The 20,498-nt window shown below is 31.9% G+C and overlaps 3 protein-coding genes across 9 annotated transcripts; 2 read left to right on the top strand and 1 right to left on the bottom strand.

Moving 5' to 3' along the window:
• The first annotated feature begins 469 nt into the window (after positions 1–469).
• On the top strand, positions 470–5,269 carry LOC108607419 (RNA-binding protein MEX3B). 5 transcript variants are annotated; one of them, XM_017998219.1, is made up of 5 exons: positions 913–1,090; positions 1,445–1,515; positions 1,573–2,530; positions 2,615–2,925; positions 5,252–5,269. In XM_017998219.1, the coding sequence occupies exons 3-5, from the start codon at positions 1,975–1,977 to the stop codon at positions 5,258–5,260; spliced, it is 876 nt and encodes a 291-aa protein (XP_017853708.1). In that variant the 5' UTR covers positions 913–1,090; positions 1,445–1,515; positions 1,573–1,974; the 3' UTR covers positions 5,261–5,269. The 5 variants fall into 5 exon arrangements, with proteins under 5 accessions (XP_017853705.1, XP_017853708.1, XP_017853704.1 ...); XM_017998218.2 differs by lacking the exon at positions 5,252–5,269 and having other exon boundaries at positions 940–1,090; positions 1,573–1,776; positions 2,313–2,530; positions 2,615–4,734; XM_017998216.2 differs by lacking the exons at positions 913–1,090; positions 5,252–5,269 and adding an exon at positions 470–546 and having other exon boundaries at positions 2,615–4,735.
• Positions 5,270–7,407: 2,138 nt separating this feature from the next.
• Positions 7,408–14,006, bottom strand: LOC108607407 (calsyntenin-1). Of its 2 annotated transcripts, none has more exons than XM_017998192.1 (11): positions 13,712–14,006; positions 13,221–13,409; positions 12,486–12,628; positions 11,912–12,412; positions 11,568–11,675; positions 9,890–11,159; positions 9,236–9,796; positions 9,087–9,170; positions 8,896–9,023; positions 8,701–8,824; positions 7,408–8,640 (listed from the first exon to the last, which is right to left on the bottom strand). In XM_017998192.1, the coding sequence occupies exons 2-11, from the start codon at positions 13,375–13,377 to the stop codon at positions 8,567–8,569; spliced, it is 3,150 nt and encodes a 1,049-aa protein (XP_017853681.1). In that variant the 5' UTR covers positions 13,378–13,409; positions 13,712–14,006; the 3' UTR covers positions 7,408–8,566. The 2 variants fall into 2 exon arrangements, with proteins under 2 accessions (XP_017853681.1, XP_017853680.1); XM_017998191.1 differs by having other exon boundaries at positions 8,896–9,026; positions 13,712–14,005.
• A 1,061-nt stretch (positions 14,007–15,067) lies between these two features.
• LOC108607348 lies at positions 15,068–19,168 on the top strand. 2 transcript variants are annotated; one of them, XM_017998032.1, is made up of 8 exons: positions 15,068–15,118; positions 15,553–15,698; positions 16,757–16,891; positions 16,990–17,252; positions 17,315–17,431; positions 17,504–17,938; positions 18,193–18,628; positions 18,721–19,168. In XM_017998032.1, the coding sequence occupies exons 3-8, from the start codon at positions 16,871–16,873 to the stop codon at positions 18,946–18,948; spliced, it is 1,500 nt and encodes a 499-aa protein (XP_017853521.1). In that variant the 5' UTR covers positions 15,068–15,118; positions 15,553–15,698; positions 16,757–16,870; the 3' UTR covers positions 18,949–19,168. The 2 variants fall into 2 exon arrangements, with proteins under 2 accessions (XP_017853521.1, XP_017853522.1); XM_017998033.1 differs by lacking the exon at positions 15,068–15,118 and adding an exon at positions 15,207–15,223.
• Positions 19,169–20,498: the final 1,330 nt, after the last annotated feature.

The following is a 20,498-nucleotide window of genomic DNA, read 5'->3' as shown; positions in this document are numbered from 1 at the left end:
TCGGTTTGATGGTTGTAACCGATAATTTTTATAAATATATCTTAATACTTTTTTATAATTATATTTTAAGATTCTTTTTTTTTTTTTTTTTCAAATCATGAAAGTTCGTGGCTTAGTAGTCGAACTACCGTATTTAGCTACGGAAGACGCGGTCTTGAATTCCAGCATCAATATTTTTATTATAATATAATGATCAATATTATTAATTTGTTTTTAAGTTAAACGATTAAATTATATTTTTTTTATGTATAGGGTCGCGTAATTACGGCTGCACACAAATTTCGAATTCGTATATTCCAGAACTGCGAAGCTCGCCATTAAATTTGTTGTGTTACACCCCTGATTTAAGATAACAGATATATCGATATTATTTTCTTTTCATATAAAGTCTAGTATATTCTTCACAACTCAGCAACACTGGGCGTAATAATTGTTCGCAGAATTGTTTTGTCAATTATTTAATAAATTTATCAAAAAAAAAACAACATATTTTTCACTTACACGAATATTGGTATTGATCTAATAAACAAAAGCATAATACATAAGGTATTTTATTTTATTTTTCCAATTTTAAAGCATTAATAAACGAAAAACGCCGGAAAATACATTTTGTGCCGGTAATATTTAAAGCGCGAGGCGTGGCTTTTGTCCTATAATCGTAGAATATATGTATGTACATATGTGTATGCATACGTATATGTGTACGTGCCGACGACTGTTATGTTTATAAATGTACATATGATATTAAGATTAAAAATACGTATGATATAAATAATAAATATTGCAATATTTAAGTACATACATAGATATGTATGTGCATGATTCCAAAACGCTAATATAATAAGGCAGCATACATACAAACGTATACGTATTTGTATACTTACATACATGCACATGTAAACATGCGAAAACATACATACATATTTATGTATTTACATATGTCCATGTAGATACATACATTCAGTCAGTCTGCACAGCGGGTTGAATGCGCATTCACATAGAGATTTCGGAATTAGTTAGGCTACGTATACTGTCAGTTGGCTGGGGTTCGGGTGCGTTTTGCCTCAAAAGAGCGATGGCTTTCCAAGGGGTGAGTGACACAAAACTCAGTGATAAGTTAGGGGTTGTTACTAAAAGGAAAAAAGATATCTCGGAATGTTCGACGGGAAAAATAGCAGCAGCCGCTAAACAAATTGCGGCAGTAAATATAACTATGAAATTACATTAAATCTATGGACATTTTGGTGAAATAAAATGCATTTTATTTTGCGTTGAACATGAAAACAGTGAACTACAAATTTAGATATACAAATAATTTGTGTATATAGCACATACATACATACATTACACCCTAATACATTCTTAAGTTTATATGTGCATATGAACATGTGTGTGTATACTTTAGGATTTTCAGACCATTTCTCTTTTATTATATTAATTGCAGAATTCATAGGATCACCAGTTTTAGCGGGAACTGTTCATAATATGATGGCAAATAAAGGAATTCAAAATCTAGTATGTATGTACATAATTTGTATGCTTATGATAAATTAGATTTATATTTTAAACCAGTGTATTTAATCTGAAGTATACTACCACATACATATGTACATGCATAAGAACGCGAAAAAAATATGTATGTAATGTTGGCTAATGGCAACAGAAACGATCGTTAAGTCCCCGAAAACCCGAAAATTTACCAAAGGCTATTGCCATAACGATGACAGCTTTATTTCCGACGCAGAATTTGGAAATGACGGCAATGGATTCAGCGTAGTGAGTTCCTCAACAACACTAGCACTAGCTTCGCTATCAATGTCGCCCCACATCAGATAATTCATTGTCATCTACGGCAACTTCGACGAGCTCTGAGCTGAAACTAACATCTCCGTTGAAGATTATTCATCAGCATTTTTCTTAGAATTGGAATCGTATACTCAGATTCAGCTCAGTTCCTCAGATATTATTATAAAAATGTCTAGTCATGAGTCTATAAGTGTAAAAGGATCTGCCTCTATCTCAACTGTCTCACTCATTACAACTAAAATGATCAACGACATCAACATGACAGATACCATTCATAAAATCAATCATCAATCTAATCCTAGTCAAATGATTGAGCAGCATCAAAGCAAAGTGCATCAAATACCTCTATCCGAAGATCCACGCACCTTGCAGTTGGCATTGGAATTGTCGTTGGCTGGGTTGAGTGAGAACCAAAACTGTTATACATCACAGCATCCTCTGCCACTGCCAATGCAAAGTGATTATGAGTTAAGTTCTATTAATGTAGTATCTGCCGCTTTCGCCAGGACTGACATGGCCATGAAAAATCATCCCCTGCCATTATTAAACACAGCTGGAAATAGCTCTGGAACTGAAAATGGAATTGGTCACACATCTGGATCAGCATCTGGTCTTTTGATGCCTTCACTTGGCTTAGAAGATCGCTCAAAGAAGTCTCAAAATATGACCGAGTGTGTTCCCGTTCCCAGCTCAGAACACGTTGCCGAAATAGTAGGCCGCCAAGGTAAGCTGCTCCAAATTCCATGTTCTATTTTATTACCCTAATTACCAATAACTGGTAATTATCCATTTTCAAAATATTCATTAGGATGCAAAATTAAAGCTCTGAGGGCAAAAACAAATACGTACATCAAAACACCTGTACGCGGAGAGGAACCTGTATTTGTGGTAACCGGTCGTAAGGAGGATGTGAATAAAGCCAAGAAAGAAATTTTGTCTGCCGCCGATCATTTTAGCTTGATTCGAGCATCACGAAAACCCTCAATGGAAGGCTTTAATACTGGTGCTAATGCTGCTAATGGACTCAGCTCTGGCTGCGGCGTCGGGGGCTTGGAGCTAACAACTGGTTCACGCATACAATCAGGCCCGCCTTCTCTACCTGGCCAGATAACAATACAGGTGCGTGTCCCTTACCGGGTAGTGGGTCTGGTGGTAGGGCCTAAGGGTGCCACAATTAAGCATATACAGCAGGAAACTCAAACTTACATAGTTACGCCATCTCGCGAAAAGGAGCCCATTTTTGAGGTGACTGGTCTATCGGATAACGTTGAGACAGCTCGCAAGCAAATCGAAGCACATATTGCCTTGAGAACAGGCAACAATAGCAGTACTAACAATGTGCAGGGCATAGAAAATTGTACTGAATCATTGGAGTCTAATGAGTTTACACATTGCACACTACAAACATTATCCCAGATACTCAGCGATGATAGCATTAATATTAATTCGCACATGTCATCTTCTATCTATAAATGCGAAATGACACCAGGGTTGAAATTCTCAGACAATATAATTGATAACGTGACTGCGTCCAGTGCAAGCAAAACTCATTGCAATCATTCGGGTATATCTTCTGTACCAGTGTCAGTATCTGTTTCAAACTGTTTGTCTAACTCTAATCAAGTTGACATTGAACAGACAACGACAGCTGGTGTCACAGATAAGAATTTTTCAATATCTCCAGCACTTAACGAGACAATATGTGTGGCAGCGGGATCGGTACCTTTACCAGTATCGTTACCAGTTCCCTTGCCACAGAGCAAAGTAGCCAGTATGTATCGTAACAACGTGAGCAATGTAATGGGAATAGGAGACACGTCTGTGTCTAATAAAAGCCAACCATTTTGCTCTCCCACATCCGCATCTGGGCATGGTAGCATAGGAGTTGCGAATATATTGACACGTTCGTGCTCATCGGCCTCCTCCACGGCATCCACCAAAAGCACAAACAATAGCGCGAATAGTACAAATAGCAGCAACACGCCTCCAGAGTTGTTAACTATATGGAAAAATTTAAATGAATCCATTGATGTTGATGAGGGAATTGGAGATTCACCTAGTATCTGGAATTTACCCACAACGGCAACTATAATGCCACAATCCCATTGCTCACCCACCTTCTCAATTAGTCCGACAGATTCGCTCTTGAGGGAGCATAGCCTGAAAAATAACAAGGACATTCGTCCTATAACCTTTGGGACTGTCATTTCCTCTAGCATTGGCACATGCTCTACAAATGGCTCAAGCTCAGGTCCAAATACTTCTCGAGAATGCTATGTTTGCAATAATAAAGAAGTTACCACCGCCCTGGTTCCCTGTGGCCATAACATGTTTTGTATGGACTGCGCTAATCAGATATGCGTCTCCATGGAATCCATTTGTCCAGTCTGTCAATCTATTGTATATCAAGCCATGCGAATTCTGCCCTAAGAAATTTATTACTCATATGTTTTCGCATCCAAATATTAGAGCTATGTATGTTTGCGACCCGATTCCCTTAATAATTTAAAATATGGAATGAAGACAACATATGGGATACATATGTATGCTTGGATGTATTTCCAAATTTAGATGGTCTGACTACCGTATACAGTTAGCTACTCAAGATTGTGCTTATTTAGTTAGTTAATACGCAAATAATGTATGTATGTTTCAGGTATTACGGTTTTTACTGTCCCACTACTCTCTACTAGTACATTCTTCTGTAATAAAGTTTAGTGAGAATCTAAACAGATTAAATGCACAGTACTGCACAAAACCCAAAAGATAAATTACATAAAAATAAAATCTAGAACGAGTCTTGCATTTAGACCGATAGTTGCATTTAAGTATCGATAGTCTCTAAATAATATAAGAAAGGTATGAAAAAAACTGCATGCCATAAATAATTTTTCAAACATACACATGCGAAAATTTTTAATTTTATGTGATTGCCAGTTTTGTATTATTAACAAGATGCAATGCATTTTTCTAAATTTAATAAAACATATAAATTGAATGTAGCATACATCTGTCCGAAAAAATTTTAAAATTACTTGAAATTAAATTTAAATAAAAAGAAAAAATTTTATAAATTGCACAAACGCAATACATAATAGAGCCAGTAAAATTAATATTGATAATGATGATAACAACGTATTAGGGGCGTGGGGTCAAAATCAAACTATTCATAAAAATCCCAATAACACTTATTGAAACATATTTTTTAAATCTTAAGAAAATTATTACAAAGAGCTCTAAACTAGGCACTAAACTAGTGTAATAACACAATATATTGATTGCATTTTCCCTATATATGTTAACGGCATTATAGTATAAATGTTTATTTTTTTTATGTATATACACTTTATTTTATGCTTAATTATTATTTTAGATTATGAATCTTTCCTAATGTATGCTTTAATTTATTCATGTTTTAACCATTTACTCTGGATGAAATTAACAGCAAATTTAACGATGGAGAGTTAATTTTATGATGAAAATATATAATCAATAAGTTTAACAAACTTACTGTTAACTCAACGGATATAACATTGTCAGTTTGTAATCAATAATAATTATTGGGCTTTTGTGATGACATTTGGAAGTAGTACTCCCATTGTCAAAAAAAGCTTAAGATAAGTTGACTGATAAATAAGTAGTAATATTAGGAAAACATATATAAAAGACAACTATATCATAATAAATATATTAATGTTACTTAAATTTTACGATATTTATATACTTATGTGAATAAAAAAGACTTTTAAAAAATATAATAATAATGGTCATACTAAATATTAAAATGAAAATGTATTAAATTTTTATGAATTTGTTAAAAACACAAACTGTATTCACTTATTCATTGTTATAAAATGTACCAGTTAAATGGTTTCGATTTTTGAGATTTTGTTATATTTAGTCATAATTTTCCTGTTTTATCGTACAATTTTTAATAAGTTATACTTTTTTATTGTAGCCAAGAAAGGCACATATGAGTGAGACTAATTAATGTTCAATAAGTGCGCAAATCAGAGACAACTTTACCATTATCGAATAAATATATATATAAATATATTTACATAATAATGCACACAGTGCTAGGAATATATAATTTGATACCAAAACCATAAGCATACACTCAATTATAATACCATAAAAATATATACAGTACATAAGCATTGAAAAATTACCAAACCTAACCTTTATAATGTATTTATACTTATATAAAACAAAAATACTCATATTAAGTAATTTGAACGAAATAGCCTCCTTAAATATTAATCACAATAAGTAAAGAATACACACAGTATATACAAACATATGTACACGACCATGCATATATACATATAAATATATACTGTTTTGTATCTTAAACATATATAACATTAATTAATAAAAGCCTAGAGTACTTAACATATACATACAAACAGATACAAAAAAAAAAAAAAACATTTCGCGAGAGAAAAAACTGAAAAGCACAGACAAAAGTAATATTTTTATATTTATGAAGGCAAAATAACTTATATTGTCTTATTTTCGTGCGGAATTTATCTTCTAATACAATAATTGTATAAGTTTACAAGATTTTTTCATTTGACACTTACTATGAGACAAAATAGAAAAGAACTCCAACACTAATATTCTACACACTTATTTATTTTGATTCCAAATTATTAAGGTTGTTAGGCATGTATAAAAAAAAAACACTCAAAAATAGTCTCTTACTCGTCATTTATACTATATATTATACTTACCCAACCGCGTGGGACATATTTTTTTATACAGTGTGTAAGCTTTTACATGATATTTGTGGATGGAGGTAAAAAATATTTACAACGAATATTTTATACAGAAATATTTCTTAATAAAATTGATTAATTTAAAAAAAATATGAATATAGTATATTAAATATAACATTGAATAAAAAAATAGTAAAACATAATAATACTCTTATCTCTAGTCAAATATCCGCATTGTGTTCGCAACAAAGTATATATGTATGTATTGCCTAAACATTCATTTTAACTCGTGCATACTAAGTAAATGCAAAACATAACAAAAAGATGTAATATATACAAATTATATATATATATATATATATATAATTTTTATAATATACAATTTTTCGAAAAATAACTATTTGTTTTATTTTGCTGCATAGTACCACTAAGCATACAACATGTATGTTGTATGTTGTACAACATGTATGCTTAGTGATAGTACTTTAACATTTGGTACGTAATAAATAAATATATGGACGTTATGGACTTGTACCAGTGCAATTGATTTTCATTTTTTGTTTAATAAAACACATAGATGAGACAGTTAATATTTAATTTGTTTATTCAATATATTCTTAAATAATATTAATAACTCAAATTCTGATGTTTATATTGATTTTTGTTTCATTAATAACTTGTTTATAGACATTAAAACAGTTGCCTGTTAGTTTATAAGTTAAAATACATAAGAATAAGTTTGAACAATGATAATTAAATTCTTGTATTCCACAAATGATAAAATAATTTTTTTTATCTACAAAATGTCTTAGGTATTATTAACGAAATTCAGATATATGGTACATATGTATAATAAATAATAATTATTGAAGAATTTCATAAACTATTGTTTATATGAATATGGCTTGCAGTTTTGACGCAAACAATACAACTGCTAAATCTAAATCAACAAATTTAAAATGCAAATATTCACATGTATGTATTTTCGGCTATCCGCAACAGCGAACCCTTACAAATCTTTTTTTTTATATTTTTCGTAGGAAGCAAGTAGTTTTATTTTGATTAGCTCTGAAACGGACACGATAATACATACATACGAATATTAATGATAATTTTATTTAAGTTTATAATCGTAAATAAGAGTAGAAGCGTAGACTTATATTATGGGGACGGAGATGCCTCCTTCTATATATTTCGAGTCTCATTCAGACAAAAGCGGCATTCATTAATATTATGTATTATGTTATATATGTATTCAGATTTTATATTGGACAAATTTGCTTATAATATTTCCATTCTTGTATTTAATATACATATGTATGTATCTTACGCACATTTTCCAAAAAAGGTCTTATACTGCAGTTTATAATCATGAAAAGGGCTATGAATCAAATTGATAACTGAGTAAGCCTTTGGTTTTATTAGGTTTATTTTTATTGAAATTTCCGATCATTTTTGATAACTGTATAATCTCTTCATCAAAATAATATTTATGCATGCGAATTTGCAAGGGAGTACCTTTTACATATAAATTTGCAAGGAAATGCATATTTACTATATGCGACATTTTTCTTAAGCAGTTTGCATTTAAGTTTACGCGTTTACTCTGGCTCGATAAATTCAGAGTATAATTGTACTTTATGTAAGTTTTGTCGTTGATATAATCATTTATTAAAGTATGGGCATGAGCGCTACCAGACTTCTCTCGGACAGTGGAAGGGCCCAGATTATTATCTGACACTCATGATATAGTGGTGATCCATGTACTATCCTTTTTTCTTAAATATTATACATACATTGTGAAACGGAAAAGTTATGCTTATACATTCATAAACACTGTGTGAAGTAAATATGTACGTATGTGCGCAAAATACTGAATTCTTAGCGGCTGCTTTCGGGTTATTTGTTGATTTTCTACGTTATAAAATTGTGGATTCATAATTTTTAATTTTAAAAGGAGATTTACATGTATTTGTTTTGCAACTTTACTCTTTATTAATCAACTCACACACACGCGCACATGAATATGTAATTCAAATTTAGTTCGCCGATGAGAACATGTTGGTGTTGTCCCATTCGAGCTGGCTGATGTGAGCGAAGCCATCCTTTATAACTAAACGTAAGAAAAAATATGCATTGGTTAATTTAAAAAAAACCTTAATTATATATTTACTTTCTTCATCATCCGTATCAGAATTATCAGAATCAGAGCTATCCTCAGTTGGAACATCTGTTTGCATTGGATTTATAGTTATAGTCAATGCCGAATCATCCCAGATTAAACCATCTTCGGAAATCTAAAAAATAAATAAAAATTAATAAAATTAGAATAACACAAATTGCGCTGACAATCTCTTTATTTACATACCTTAGGGCAAGGCTGGTGTCTATCAGAATATTTTTGATTATTTTTAAGTCTTGCAATCGATACGCCACAGAGAAGAACAACAAGAAATACACATATCAGAATGATCAAAATGGTGGGATGTGCTGATTCTGCTGTAAATGTTAAATTCTAATTAATCGATCTGAGGTTATGATTTAAGGTAATAAACAAACCTTTATGGATAATAGAATGTATGTGTGACTTTGGCTCCTGGACTTCATTTGTGTGTAGAAGCGAATATGAGAATAGTTTTGCATCTAAATGTACAAAAACATTTTTATTTGAGCTTTTCTATTAGTTATTTTATATATGTAGCATGTACCTGAACCTTGCTCCACATTGTCACTAGGTCCATGATCATTGTGAAATGGAATTAATGGATTTTCATTTTCCTCAGCATTGTATGTAACCATTAATAGTGGCGCACTTGTTGTTTTTGTTGATTGTTTGGGATGTAATACGGTTAAAGTGAGCGTATACTCAACACTCTTAAATTGATACCCTAGCTGAGAGCAAGTGAGCTTAAAAACACGGTTTAAGTAATATGCCGGCTTCTTGTTGCTATAAACTAAAGCGCGCAACACACTCAAATAATTGCCAATCGTATCTGTGCCGATCATTTCAACCCCATCCTTATTAATATTAGTTCGTATATCCATTGTCGACGACAAGGACTCATCACCATCTATTTGAATATCTTCATGATCCGGATTCAATGATGGAAATACAATTACAGTGCAAGAGTTCAATATTGCCTTTTGTAAATGTTGTTGAAACTTTTGTTGCTTCCGGTTATTATCGCTTTTAATCCCAATGTGAATTTTATCTAATATATGTACACCTGCCTTGATTTCTTGATAAGTTACCAATTTGTTTTGTGTGCCTATAAATTGTTCAGTTATGAACACAAAATAAATACATATATGAATATATATTTAGCTCAACTCTTATTAAATTTAAACTTCAAAATACATACCAATAATAGTTATTTCGGCAGCCTCCGTTTGTTGGTTATTTGTTAACATGGAAACCAGCTGATCATGGTGGTCTTTCGGTTGAAGCTTACCAAATTTATGCACAGAATTTGAGAAAGAGCCTGAGGTTAAGGATGCGGTTGAGGGTGAAGACGATGATGCAGTTAAAGAAGTCAATTGATCAATGTGTATTGGTATCGGCATCGCTATTGGCATTGTCGAGTCGGTCAAATCAACCGTAGCGATGGGTTCATTAACCATAATATAGGTCTCTATGGTGGGTAACCGTATGGCACTATTATTGCTGCACATCATGGTGGTGCGTACTTCGATATTTCGACGGCCGATTGTTGGCCTCCGCTTAATATTAATATATTGGATCTTTCGCAAAATCTGTTCAATTTTATGTTTGCTCTGAGCTTCCACAAATATCTCATTCATCTGCACATTGATCTGAACCTGGAAGTCTGACAAATCTACCAAGTCAGGGTCCAACTGATCGACTGACATATCTGTAGATGTAGTTGAAGCTATTAAATGCTCTGCACAACTTGTTCCGCACTTAATGTCATCAACAGAGAGTATGCTATTAAGGGAGACCTTTACTTCTGAAATATCCCCTACAAATCCATGCTTCAGGCGATTCTCGGAGCTTTGGTAACAGGCGCCAACAGTTAGTGTGGTATTGACACCGTGGGCAGCGTGCAACGGCCAGTCGTCAATGACTTCTGGGTTGGTGTGGCGATCCTCACCTGAGCTTTCAAAGCGTATGCCATCAATAAATAGTTCAACTTTTGATGACTCTTCGAAGTTCAGAACATAATGATGCCATTCATTGTCGCAAACCTGCGGTATTTTCCACCGCCATTCTGCAGGACTGAATATGTTTAAGTCTCCTTCATTAAAGTTTTTGCGTAGTAATAAGATAAGGCGACAGTTGCGTACAAACAATGCCATGTGATGACGATTCATCTTATGATCATCTGCACTGCACACAATATGCTCCTTCACATGCTTATTAGTGGCACTCTGACCTCCATGTCGGAATATGGTCACAACACTAAATGGGCGGGCTGCGAAATCGTGCCGTCCTATCACACTGCTTGGCACTACTACTCCAGTCGAGCCGTCAAAATGAAATATGGGTTCAGCACCTTCATCATAGCTTAACTCCTTTGTCCAATCCGCTGCTCGAGGTAAAATGTTGATCAAAGTAGAGCTTGCAGAGCAGTTAGATATATCCCGATCGCATCCAAATGATATGTGCTTTGTCTAAGTGCAAATACGTACATAAGTGCAGATTATTATCGGAATTTATAATAATTTCAATTTAATAAATAAATTGAGTTTTTTATATTTAAATTCTTGATTTCAATAGTTATAAATTTTGGTTAGTTAGACCTGTTTTTGCTCCTAGACAGCTAATTTTTATAAATAAAATATCAATATCATTTTTATTGTATTGTTAAACTAAATAATTGTCTTCTTTCGTTCATAGTCGATAAGCTATTGATCTGAAAGATCAATTGAATAAAATAATCGGTATTGCTCATGAGCGATTACATAAGTTTACCAGATAATATTGATATTAATATGGGACGTAATATATGCAATTATGCTTATATAAACTCAACTTTCATTAGAATATTAATGAGATATTATTGAGATCTAGATTCTTACCTTGAGTGTAATAGATGCGTGTATATTTAAGTCATCTGCACTGCACAATATATTGCAGAGATCAAGTCGAGCGTTAGGGAATAATTGCAGGCTCTCTGTGTTTTCAGACTAAAAATTAAAAAAAAAAAAACAAAAATTACTTCAATATGCACGCCCTTAACATGTCGATGGACTTTGGATGATGTAATAGAAAAAAAACATTTTAAAGAACAGTTTTATTTATTTATTCAATACCTTACCAGATAATGAGTGACTGACGTTAGAGCAACTGAGCATAAATATCTCAATTTCGATATAATACTTTCTCGGAAATGTGTCGAATATTAACAACTATATATATTTACCATATAGTCAATACGCTCGGGAATGCCCAGGAACTTTGCTTCGCAAACACGTCGCACTTTAATAGTGACCATAATAGGAGCGGACTCCATCATTGCACAATCGTAGGCCACAACAGAAAGAATATGGTTGTGTGAGACTTTATGGGAGAGTGGCTCAGTGTTTTTAATAGAGCCTTCATTGTCAATGGTGAAAGGCTCGTCGCTGTTCAATATTTCGTATTTGCATACATCTCCAAAAAGTGGAGTGCAATCCTTGTCAGCTGCCTCTACGCGCGTTATTTCATTGTAGAGTCTGCCTTCATCAACCTCAGTTACATACGAAGGTTGCAAAAAAGTTGGCGCATATTCATTTATATCGATGACGGTAATATGAACATTTGCAGAATTTGATGGAGTTCCATCGCAATATATGGCAACGATTTCAAAATGATAACTCTTGCGTTTCTCACAATTTAATGTGCGACGAGCTTTCAAAATGCCTAAATTATTTACTAGCTCAATCTGTAAAATATATAAAAATATGGGCAATTTATAAAATACAATTTATAAATCATCAAAAGCAATGATTTGTCACCTGAAATGGTATCTCGTGATATGGCTTTTGTAAAATTCGAAAGTTGCAGATTTTCTCCTCGTCAACTTTAATCAATGGCGTGATTTCCACCAGAGTCTCATTTTCTCTTATCAGACCGTGATATGACTTCTCCAATATATATTCTGAAAGAAAAAGAAAGAAAAACAAAATTTTGATACGCTTTGACTAGGGCATCTCAGCAAACACACGGTCGCACTATCAAATAACAGTTTACGCGTTACAGAACATATTCGCTGTAGCGTATGCAGGAATGCTTCCCTACTCCATTTAAATGGGAATATTTTCGATGTTTTTTAATCGGACGTTAAAATCTTTTTATTCGTTTTTGTGGTGTAAATGGGGTTTTTTCGATTTGCGAAATAACAATTTTTCAAATAAAAACGATATCTCTAGCTCATACAGACAGACGGACTTGGCTACATCAACTCAGCTTGTCTTGCTGATCAAGATTTATATATATACTTTTCCCAACTTTATGATGCATTTTCTATATATGTATGTATTTTAAAAATCCCAAAATGTTTATCTGATATATATAATTATAATACATAATAATAAAATTACATAAACATATAGTTGTCTGATTTTTTTTTTTTAATTATTAGTTGTATTTTTTAGTTATAATTTTGTAATTCATTACTAGATCTAATTAGTAACGACCAACCATATCCTCTATACACATCTTTTGATTATTATATGTATGCCTTAACTTACCTCGCTGTGTGAGATACTCGTCTTCATTTTCATTCGAGATCCCTATTCCTGAAGGTACTGTAGCAGAAGAACGAATCACAACAGAAAGAAGACAAAGAAGTATGACAACTTCAATATGGAATATGCTTCGTAACCAGGCCATTTTTAACATGCACATATATAGATGTTGTCAAATTACAAGATAAAATTCTGAAATAAGCCAAAGATACAGAAAAGTAGTTAAGTTATTAATACAAACTTTTTTACATATATGAACGTTCACATACATATATGTATATGTATATGTGTTTGTATATATTCATGTTCGAATGCAGATTTTTATGTATGTATAGATATACATAAATCTCATATTATTTAATGTTAAAATGTTCATGTGTTTATGTATGTATACCGTACGTGACTCCCATTTTGTGTGATACACATTTTAAAGATACATACATATTACCTGCCTACACACATGCACATGTATATTTTTACTTTTTACCTAGTACCTTTTCTAATGTAATATTTTGCTTATGATCGTTCTCTTCTGCAGGCCAAATGGACACGATTTGATTTTTTAACTTTATATCTTAATTCATCTCGTTTGCAGATCTGATGACAGTTTTACACCCACGCAGAGAAAATCTTGTGGAAAATCGATATTAGTACTAACATTTTTTCCGTTTATTATAATGTTAGCGGGTTATGTATATTCAATATTATAGCTTGAAATCTATATTTTAACGAGTTACAATTGCTTTAGGAGCTGAATTTGCCATTTATCAGTTGTTTATCTGTTATTTGAATGAAGAAAATTATAACACGTTAAAAGGCGCTGTTATTACTGCAAATTAGTGATGTGACGAAACATCGATGCAACGATTGCTTATCATCAAAATGTGCCAATGTATCGATAGGCGAATAGAATATTTTTTATATTCATTAACGTATAAAGTTTTGTTTTTGCTTACAGTCATCATAATCTTTAAAATTAAAACTATTTGATAGCAAACTGCAATCCATCGGAAAATATTTGGATTTTGTGATTCACCAATAGGCTTGTAAAATTTTCTGCTTATTAAAAAAAGGGCGTCACAAATCACAATAACTCTTGGAATATCAGCATGAAAGTTCACCTCGTAGATATGCAACGAAAACTGTCAGCCGTGGGGGATAGGAAATTTAACGAATAAAGAGTCAAATTTCTCAAACATTTCGTAAACATAATTTCTATTTTAATCTTTTACGGAGCAAAAATATGGTTACCTTTTCTGAATTATTAAAAAAAGTATAATAGAAAGAGATGAAATATGAAGACATCAAGGACGCAAAATAATTTTATCTGAAGCATATGGGAATTTCTGGCAAATGATAAATAAAATTTTGGGAATTGTATTTTTGCACATATTTCTAAAAAAATGTCTTAATTTTAGACTATTACAATTCATTAAGAATACTATACTATACTTTATAAAAACTTCAGAAAAAGCTAGAGTGTTAGTCGTTCAGCGGAAACGAAAATAAGAAAAGCCCAACAGCAGCTTTAGTTACAAATTCATTCATGGCATTTTTATATACATAATACAATAAATGTATGTATATACATATATACGGCTAATATAAGTATGTATACATATGTATGTACTGAATGTATTCATGTGTATTCAGAAGCCGAAGCAACAGCCGAGGCAACAAACTGAGAAGAGGATTTCGGTTCACGAGCTCCTTACGTTTGTACACCTACCCACAAGTAATTTAGTACATTTAGTTTCACTTGTAGTGCACATCAGAGAAGTCCTTATTACCAGCTGCATGTCTCTTCTAAAAATATTTAAAAATTGTATAGAAGAGGATAATTTGATAACATAAAATATATTTGAAAAAAATATTTACATGCCAACACCATTTAAAAAAGTGTTTGTAAACCACATAGTTTTAAAACAAAAAAAGTGACAAATTATTAGAAAAATTTTTTAACAGTGAATCAATAAAAAAGCTATATATTCATCTTATATATCTATGTATGTATGAGTTAATTTTATTATATTTGACGAGTACAAGTGCTAAAATCCAAAATTAATTCTGATAATGATATACATATATGTACATAGTATATAAATCCTTGTGAATGGATATTGGTATTTTCTGAATGGCGAACAAGATATTGCATAGTATTTTTATGCAAGTACGCATGTACGCATGTATGCGTTGAGATATGTACATACATATTTCTGTATGCATACGTAACACCATAAAAAAAAAAATGAAACAAACATTCCTTCAAAGAACTAAAATACTTTTATATAAAAAAAGATTGAATTACATTTATAAAATTAAAATTTTCCTACAGCGAAAATGGTTGATGCTTTTGATAATATCTTGAAACTAAGGTATGAGCACATCGAGAACGCGTACGACTTCACATGTGAATATGCGAGTAAAAAGCTACTATTATGCGACTTTCAAATAGGAAAAACTCATAAATATCGCAGAAAAGTAAATGAAATTTTTAAACACAAGTCCACGCCTTATCTTCAATTCAAACGAAATGCACAATTTAAAATTGTTTTTAGACCACCCAGCACCTGCACTAAGTCTATAATGCAAATAATATAATTGCACCAACTTGTATAAATACTCATGTTACATTAGCAGTCTAATAAAAATATTTAATTTGATTAGTAATAAGAATCACAATCTCCAATTGATTTTGAGTACTTTTTTTAAATACATTTGCATTAATATAACTCACTATTTATGTAAAGTACAAAAATTTTAATATTTTGTCGACTGTAAATAATAATAATCTGAAGACTTATATAGAAAACAAAATAAATGCATATATCAGTATAATATACTAGATGTAAATATAAATTATACTGACTATATTTTTTCTGACGCTTTAATTAAAAAACTAATTGAATGAACACTTAGGCTCATTTATACACTTTGCCAAAGAAAAGAGATCAAAGTTCATTTGTAATTACAGGCACACTTACACAAATATTTAAGCAGCTGTGATGATGGTCATCTTAAAGTTATGCTTGAGGACACTCTTGGCAAAGTATTTACTATCTTAGAAATGGTAATATGTATATGTACCTTTGTAGACTCAGCCTGTTCAAAAGCAAAAAAAAAAAGCGGTGGTTCGTATGAGACTAGGCAAGTTTCCGCTTGCCGGAATTCTGAACTAAAATGCTTGTAGAAGCCATGCGCTAAATTTTAAATATACTCAAAAAATCTTACAGCACATGCTTATTTGTCTATTCATTTTTGTAAAACAAGATACAATTTGTTCCAATTATCGAAAATGACCAAACTGTTTATATCTAATGCAATGTTAAAGATCCTGAAACATGTCGGCCGGAATACTGACCAAGAAATAATTAAATAAGATTTTGATTGAGTACTTATAAAATTAACTTACAATCAAAATGTTTTTATATTTAAAAAATAAATGTAATGTTGCACGTTTTTATTTAATGTATATGGATAAAACGGTTATTTTCTAGATTGACTTAATTTATTTTCTCTTTTACTTTATTCAACGATAGAAAGGTTATCAGTAAATAAAGCAATTGATGTATCGACTTTATGGAATAATCTCTACGAATTGATATTACATGAATTGTGCGTGCAACTGTATTATAAATAGATAATTGCTAAAGATGTTTTGTAATTGTAATGCGGTAAGTTTGAAAACTTATTTAGTTAGTAAGAAAGTTAATTTGATTCACTCCGCTTACATACATACATATTTCATTGTATGTTCATATTCTTATTTCAGAATAAATTCTTACATATCTATATACTGTTAATAATCACTTTCATGGCACATGGAAATGGAAATTTTTTCAATGTTCGCAATCGTAACTATGATGCGCAGAGAAATACGGACAGGGAAAACAATAAATTAAAAATAAAAGGTGATGTTAATAATCCTTTGGTTGAAGACAGAGCTGCGAGTGCCGTGGGTGAAGTTTTCGTTCCTAAAACGTTTCCTTTAAGTTCTCAAGAGCCATCATGCGAACAGCTGCGCGCAATGTGGATGTGAGTACACAGTTCAATATATATAATTTCGGCAATTGTTATAATTTATTGAAATAATAAAGATTCTCCAAGCGACAATCCCGAGCAGCGGAAATTACAAATGAAATACCAACGTACCGGGACCCCTTTACATATAATGTCTGGGAGCCACTCTACTCAAATGCACGAGTTCTTGGCTCGTAGGTATACGTACAAATGTAAAAGTAAATTGTTAATTAACTTTTTATTTCACTTCATTTGGTAAATCATAGAATACGTATGGGAGGCAGAGAGCGTGCCCGCTCTCCCGTGTTTGGACGAGTTATTAATCGGGAGCCTACAATTCCCCTTCGACCTAGTTTGGAGCAACGTCAACGACTTGTTGATGGAAATGTCGGAGGGGCCACTAATAGTGTATCTAGTACTTCTACTCAGGCTCGACTTTTTGGTGCCGAATCGAGACCTGTGAGTGCGGGTAGTAGCTCCTCGTCCCCACGCCGAACCAGTAAAAATAGATATATGGGAGTACCTACCAGTTCTGTGGCTAATATGCCCGGAAACCTAAATTCTGTGGCTGTACAGGGAAGTTTTCAAAAACTTAAAGAACTTATTTGGACGGAAAGAGCAAAAGAATTGACTCAACAACGACGCGCCGAAGAATTGGCTGCACGAGCGGCTGTACTTAAAGAAATTGCGAATGGTCAAAAGTAAGTATTGGCTTTCCAATAAGTAGGGTGGTAGAGAAGGACGGTTGTTTGACATTTTATAAAAAAGGGAAGGAAAAGGAGTGTGTGTGGAAGACCTCATAAAAGTATATATATTTTTGATCAGAGCTGAGGACACCAAATTTGGCACGCAGCTGCTACACTTACCACAGATTGCTTTTAATCTTTAAATTTAAATTTATTCCCCCAAAAGAAACAGATTAAGGTTGTATAACTTCCCCTAACTTTTATTCTAGTATACAAGCATCATATAAACCAGCTTTTAGCATGCATTCGGACTCTATTCTAATGGATGAGAATCGCACTCCGGATAGAAACGCCATACATGACGAGCGCATGTCTATTGTTAGTGATCAGAGGTTTGGAAGTAACCACAACAAAAATGGCCACAGAAACATCGTCAGCACTGCAGCCACAATACGGCGCATTGGCAATTCGTATGCCACTGGCACTGCTTTCAGCCATAAAGACAGTGGTACAGGAGCTGGCTCCATATTTTCTTTAAATGTAAACCCAAGTAATCAAAAAACAAATTCTCGCTTAAAAATACCAGCCACTGAGCTGAGGGTCGATAACCTATCTGAAAATAATCAGGCAGTTATTGGTATACCAAGAACATATCCAATACGACAATCATACTTCAGAGAAAGGAATCGTTCACTTTTAAAACAGGTAATCCATTAATATGCGAATATATATCCGCTTATTTGAATCCCATAAGTTGATTTTATATTATTTCTCATATCGTAAATCGCCTTGTATAGAATTCGCCAAATGATTATTTCCAACGGAGCATAAGAAAACTAAAATATCAACAGCCGGTCGAAATTGAAGATATAATGCTACGCGACATTACACCTGGAGATGATATTGAGATTATTACCAGTCCTTTATACATGGATTACAATAATAATGATCCAAGAGTTACAGGAATAAGACCTTTTCCCCTTTCGACACTGAATACCGATATTTATGAATACAATGACTATTAATGCAAAAAAAATTAAATTAAAAGTGCTGACAATAAGAATGAACGAGAATTAAAAAGTAACTTTGGATGAAAATCAATAAATTCAATCATTAAATAATGGCACGTAAACAATTATAATAGAAAAACCGTCTGTTGGGCATAATGTTTAAAAATGTTTCACAAAAATTAAATGTAAATACAGAAAACTCAAAAATACTAAGCTCAGTTAAATATTTGAAGAGACTCTAGTTTGAAATAAACTTTTAACAAAGCAAATGATTGTCAATTGATAATAATAAATATAAGCATTATATTTATTAAAACTTAAATTAAAAGTACTTAAATAAATACAAGTATTAGAACTAAAACAGTACAGGCTCACAATTGTACATATCACATAATTCTCGACTTTCATATGTATTATTATTCGATATATTATCCATTACTGAATCACATCGCCTAGAAATTATACACATATACATACCTATAAATACATATCTATCACAAGAATGAATGAATGCAATAATATCTTATCAGTTATATCGAAGATAATCAAATGCTTCCAATACAAAACAATCATCAGATATAAAAAACATAGCAAGAAATAAACAAAAAACAAAAAGAAATTATAACATGTATGCCTGAATAAATGTAAAAATATAAGTAGTAATTACCGAAAAACAAATATTATAAATGAGACATGCCTGAACTTACATACATATATACATCAACGACTAATGAACAAAACAATCACAATGGTTAATAAGAAGTGTAGTAATCAATAACGCACATGTTGCTTTTTTATATGAATTCCGTTCTGCTTCTGTTTTAACAATATTTATATATACTTTTTTTACTGTTATTTATGCTCTAACTATATTTGACTGTTGTCGGGTTAAAAATCGTACTTTATCTTTATAAACGGTTCGCAGACGTACATACCTAAATACTACAAAACAGAAGAGATATTTATACATACAACAAACACATGTACGTAATCTATTTGTAATACAAAATTATTATGTACTGTTAATTTGAATTGTAAACCTTAGTGCATACAATTGCAATATCATTTACATTTAATACGTGAAATATTCCATTACATACAAAAATAAATACGATGTCTTTAATAACATAATAAATCTAACAAAAGTTTGGATACCTTAAATAACCATTATTAAGATGTTGTACCCTATTGTATAAGCATCTCTTGTTGTGAGTTCCGTGACAATAATAAAAATGATTGAAAATACATATGCTTAAGTACAAAAATATACGTATACATAAAATTAAATTTAAAGATTGGTGTATACTTGAAGTTAATTAATATGGCTTGACATGCTATATGTAATTGCATTGAAATTGTCTACGCATGGTTGATGTTTTTAAATAAAATGACAATTAAAATACAATAAAATAAAAACCACAAATAACTAATATAGATATTATTGGGAATCTTATTGTAACTATAACATATTGTAAACAGATTCAAATAAACTATATATGAAACTATAAATATTTTTGTCCTTGGGTAAATATCAGGCAGATTATTTGGATTATACTTATTCCATT

This window comes from Drosophila busckii, chromosome 4 (genome assembly GCF_011750605.1).
Source record: "Drosophila busckii strain San Diego stock center, stock number 13000-0081.31 chromosome 4, ASM1175060v1, whole genome shotgun sequence".
Taxonomy (NCBI): Eukaryota; Metazoa; Arthropoda; class Insecta; order Diptera; family Drosophilidae; genus Drosophila; species Drosophila busckii.
The sequence above is the reverse complement of the archived record's forward strand: the minus strand, read 5'-3'. Positions and strand labels throughout refer to the sequence as shown.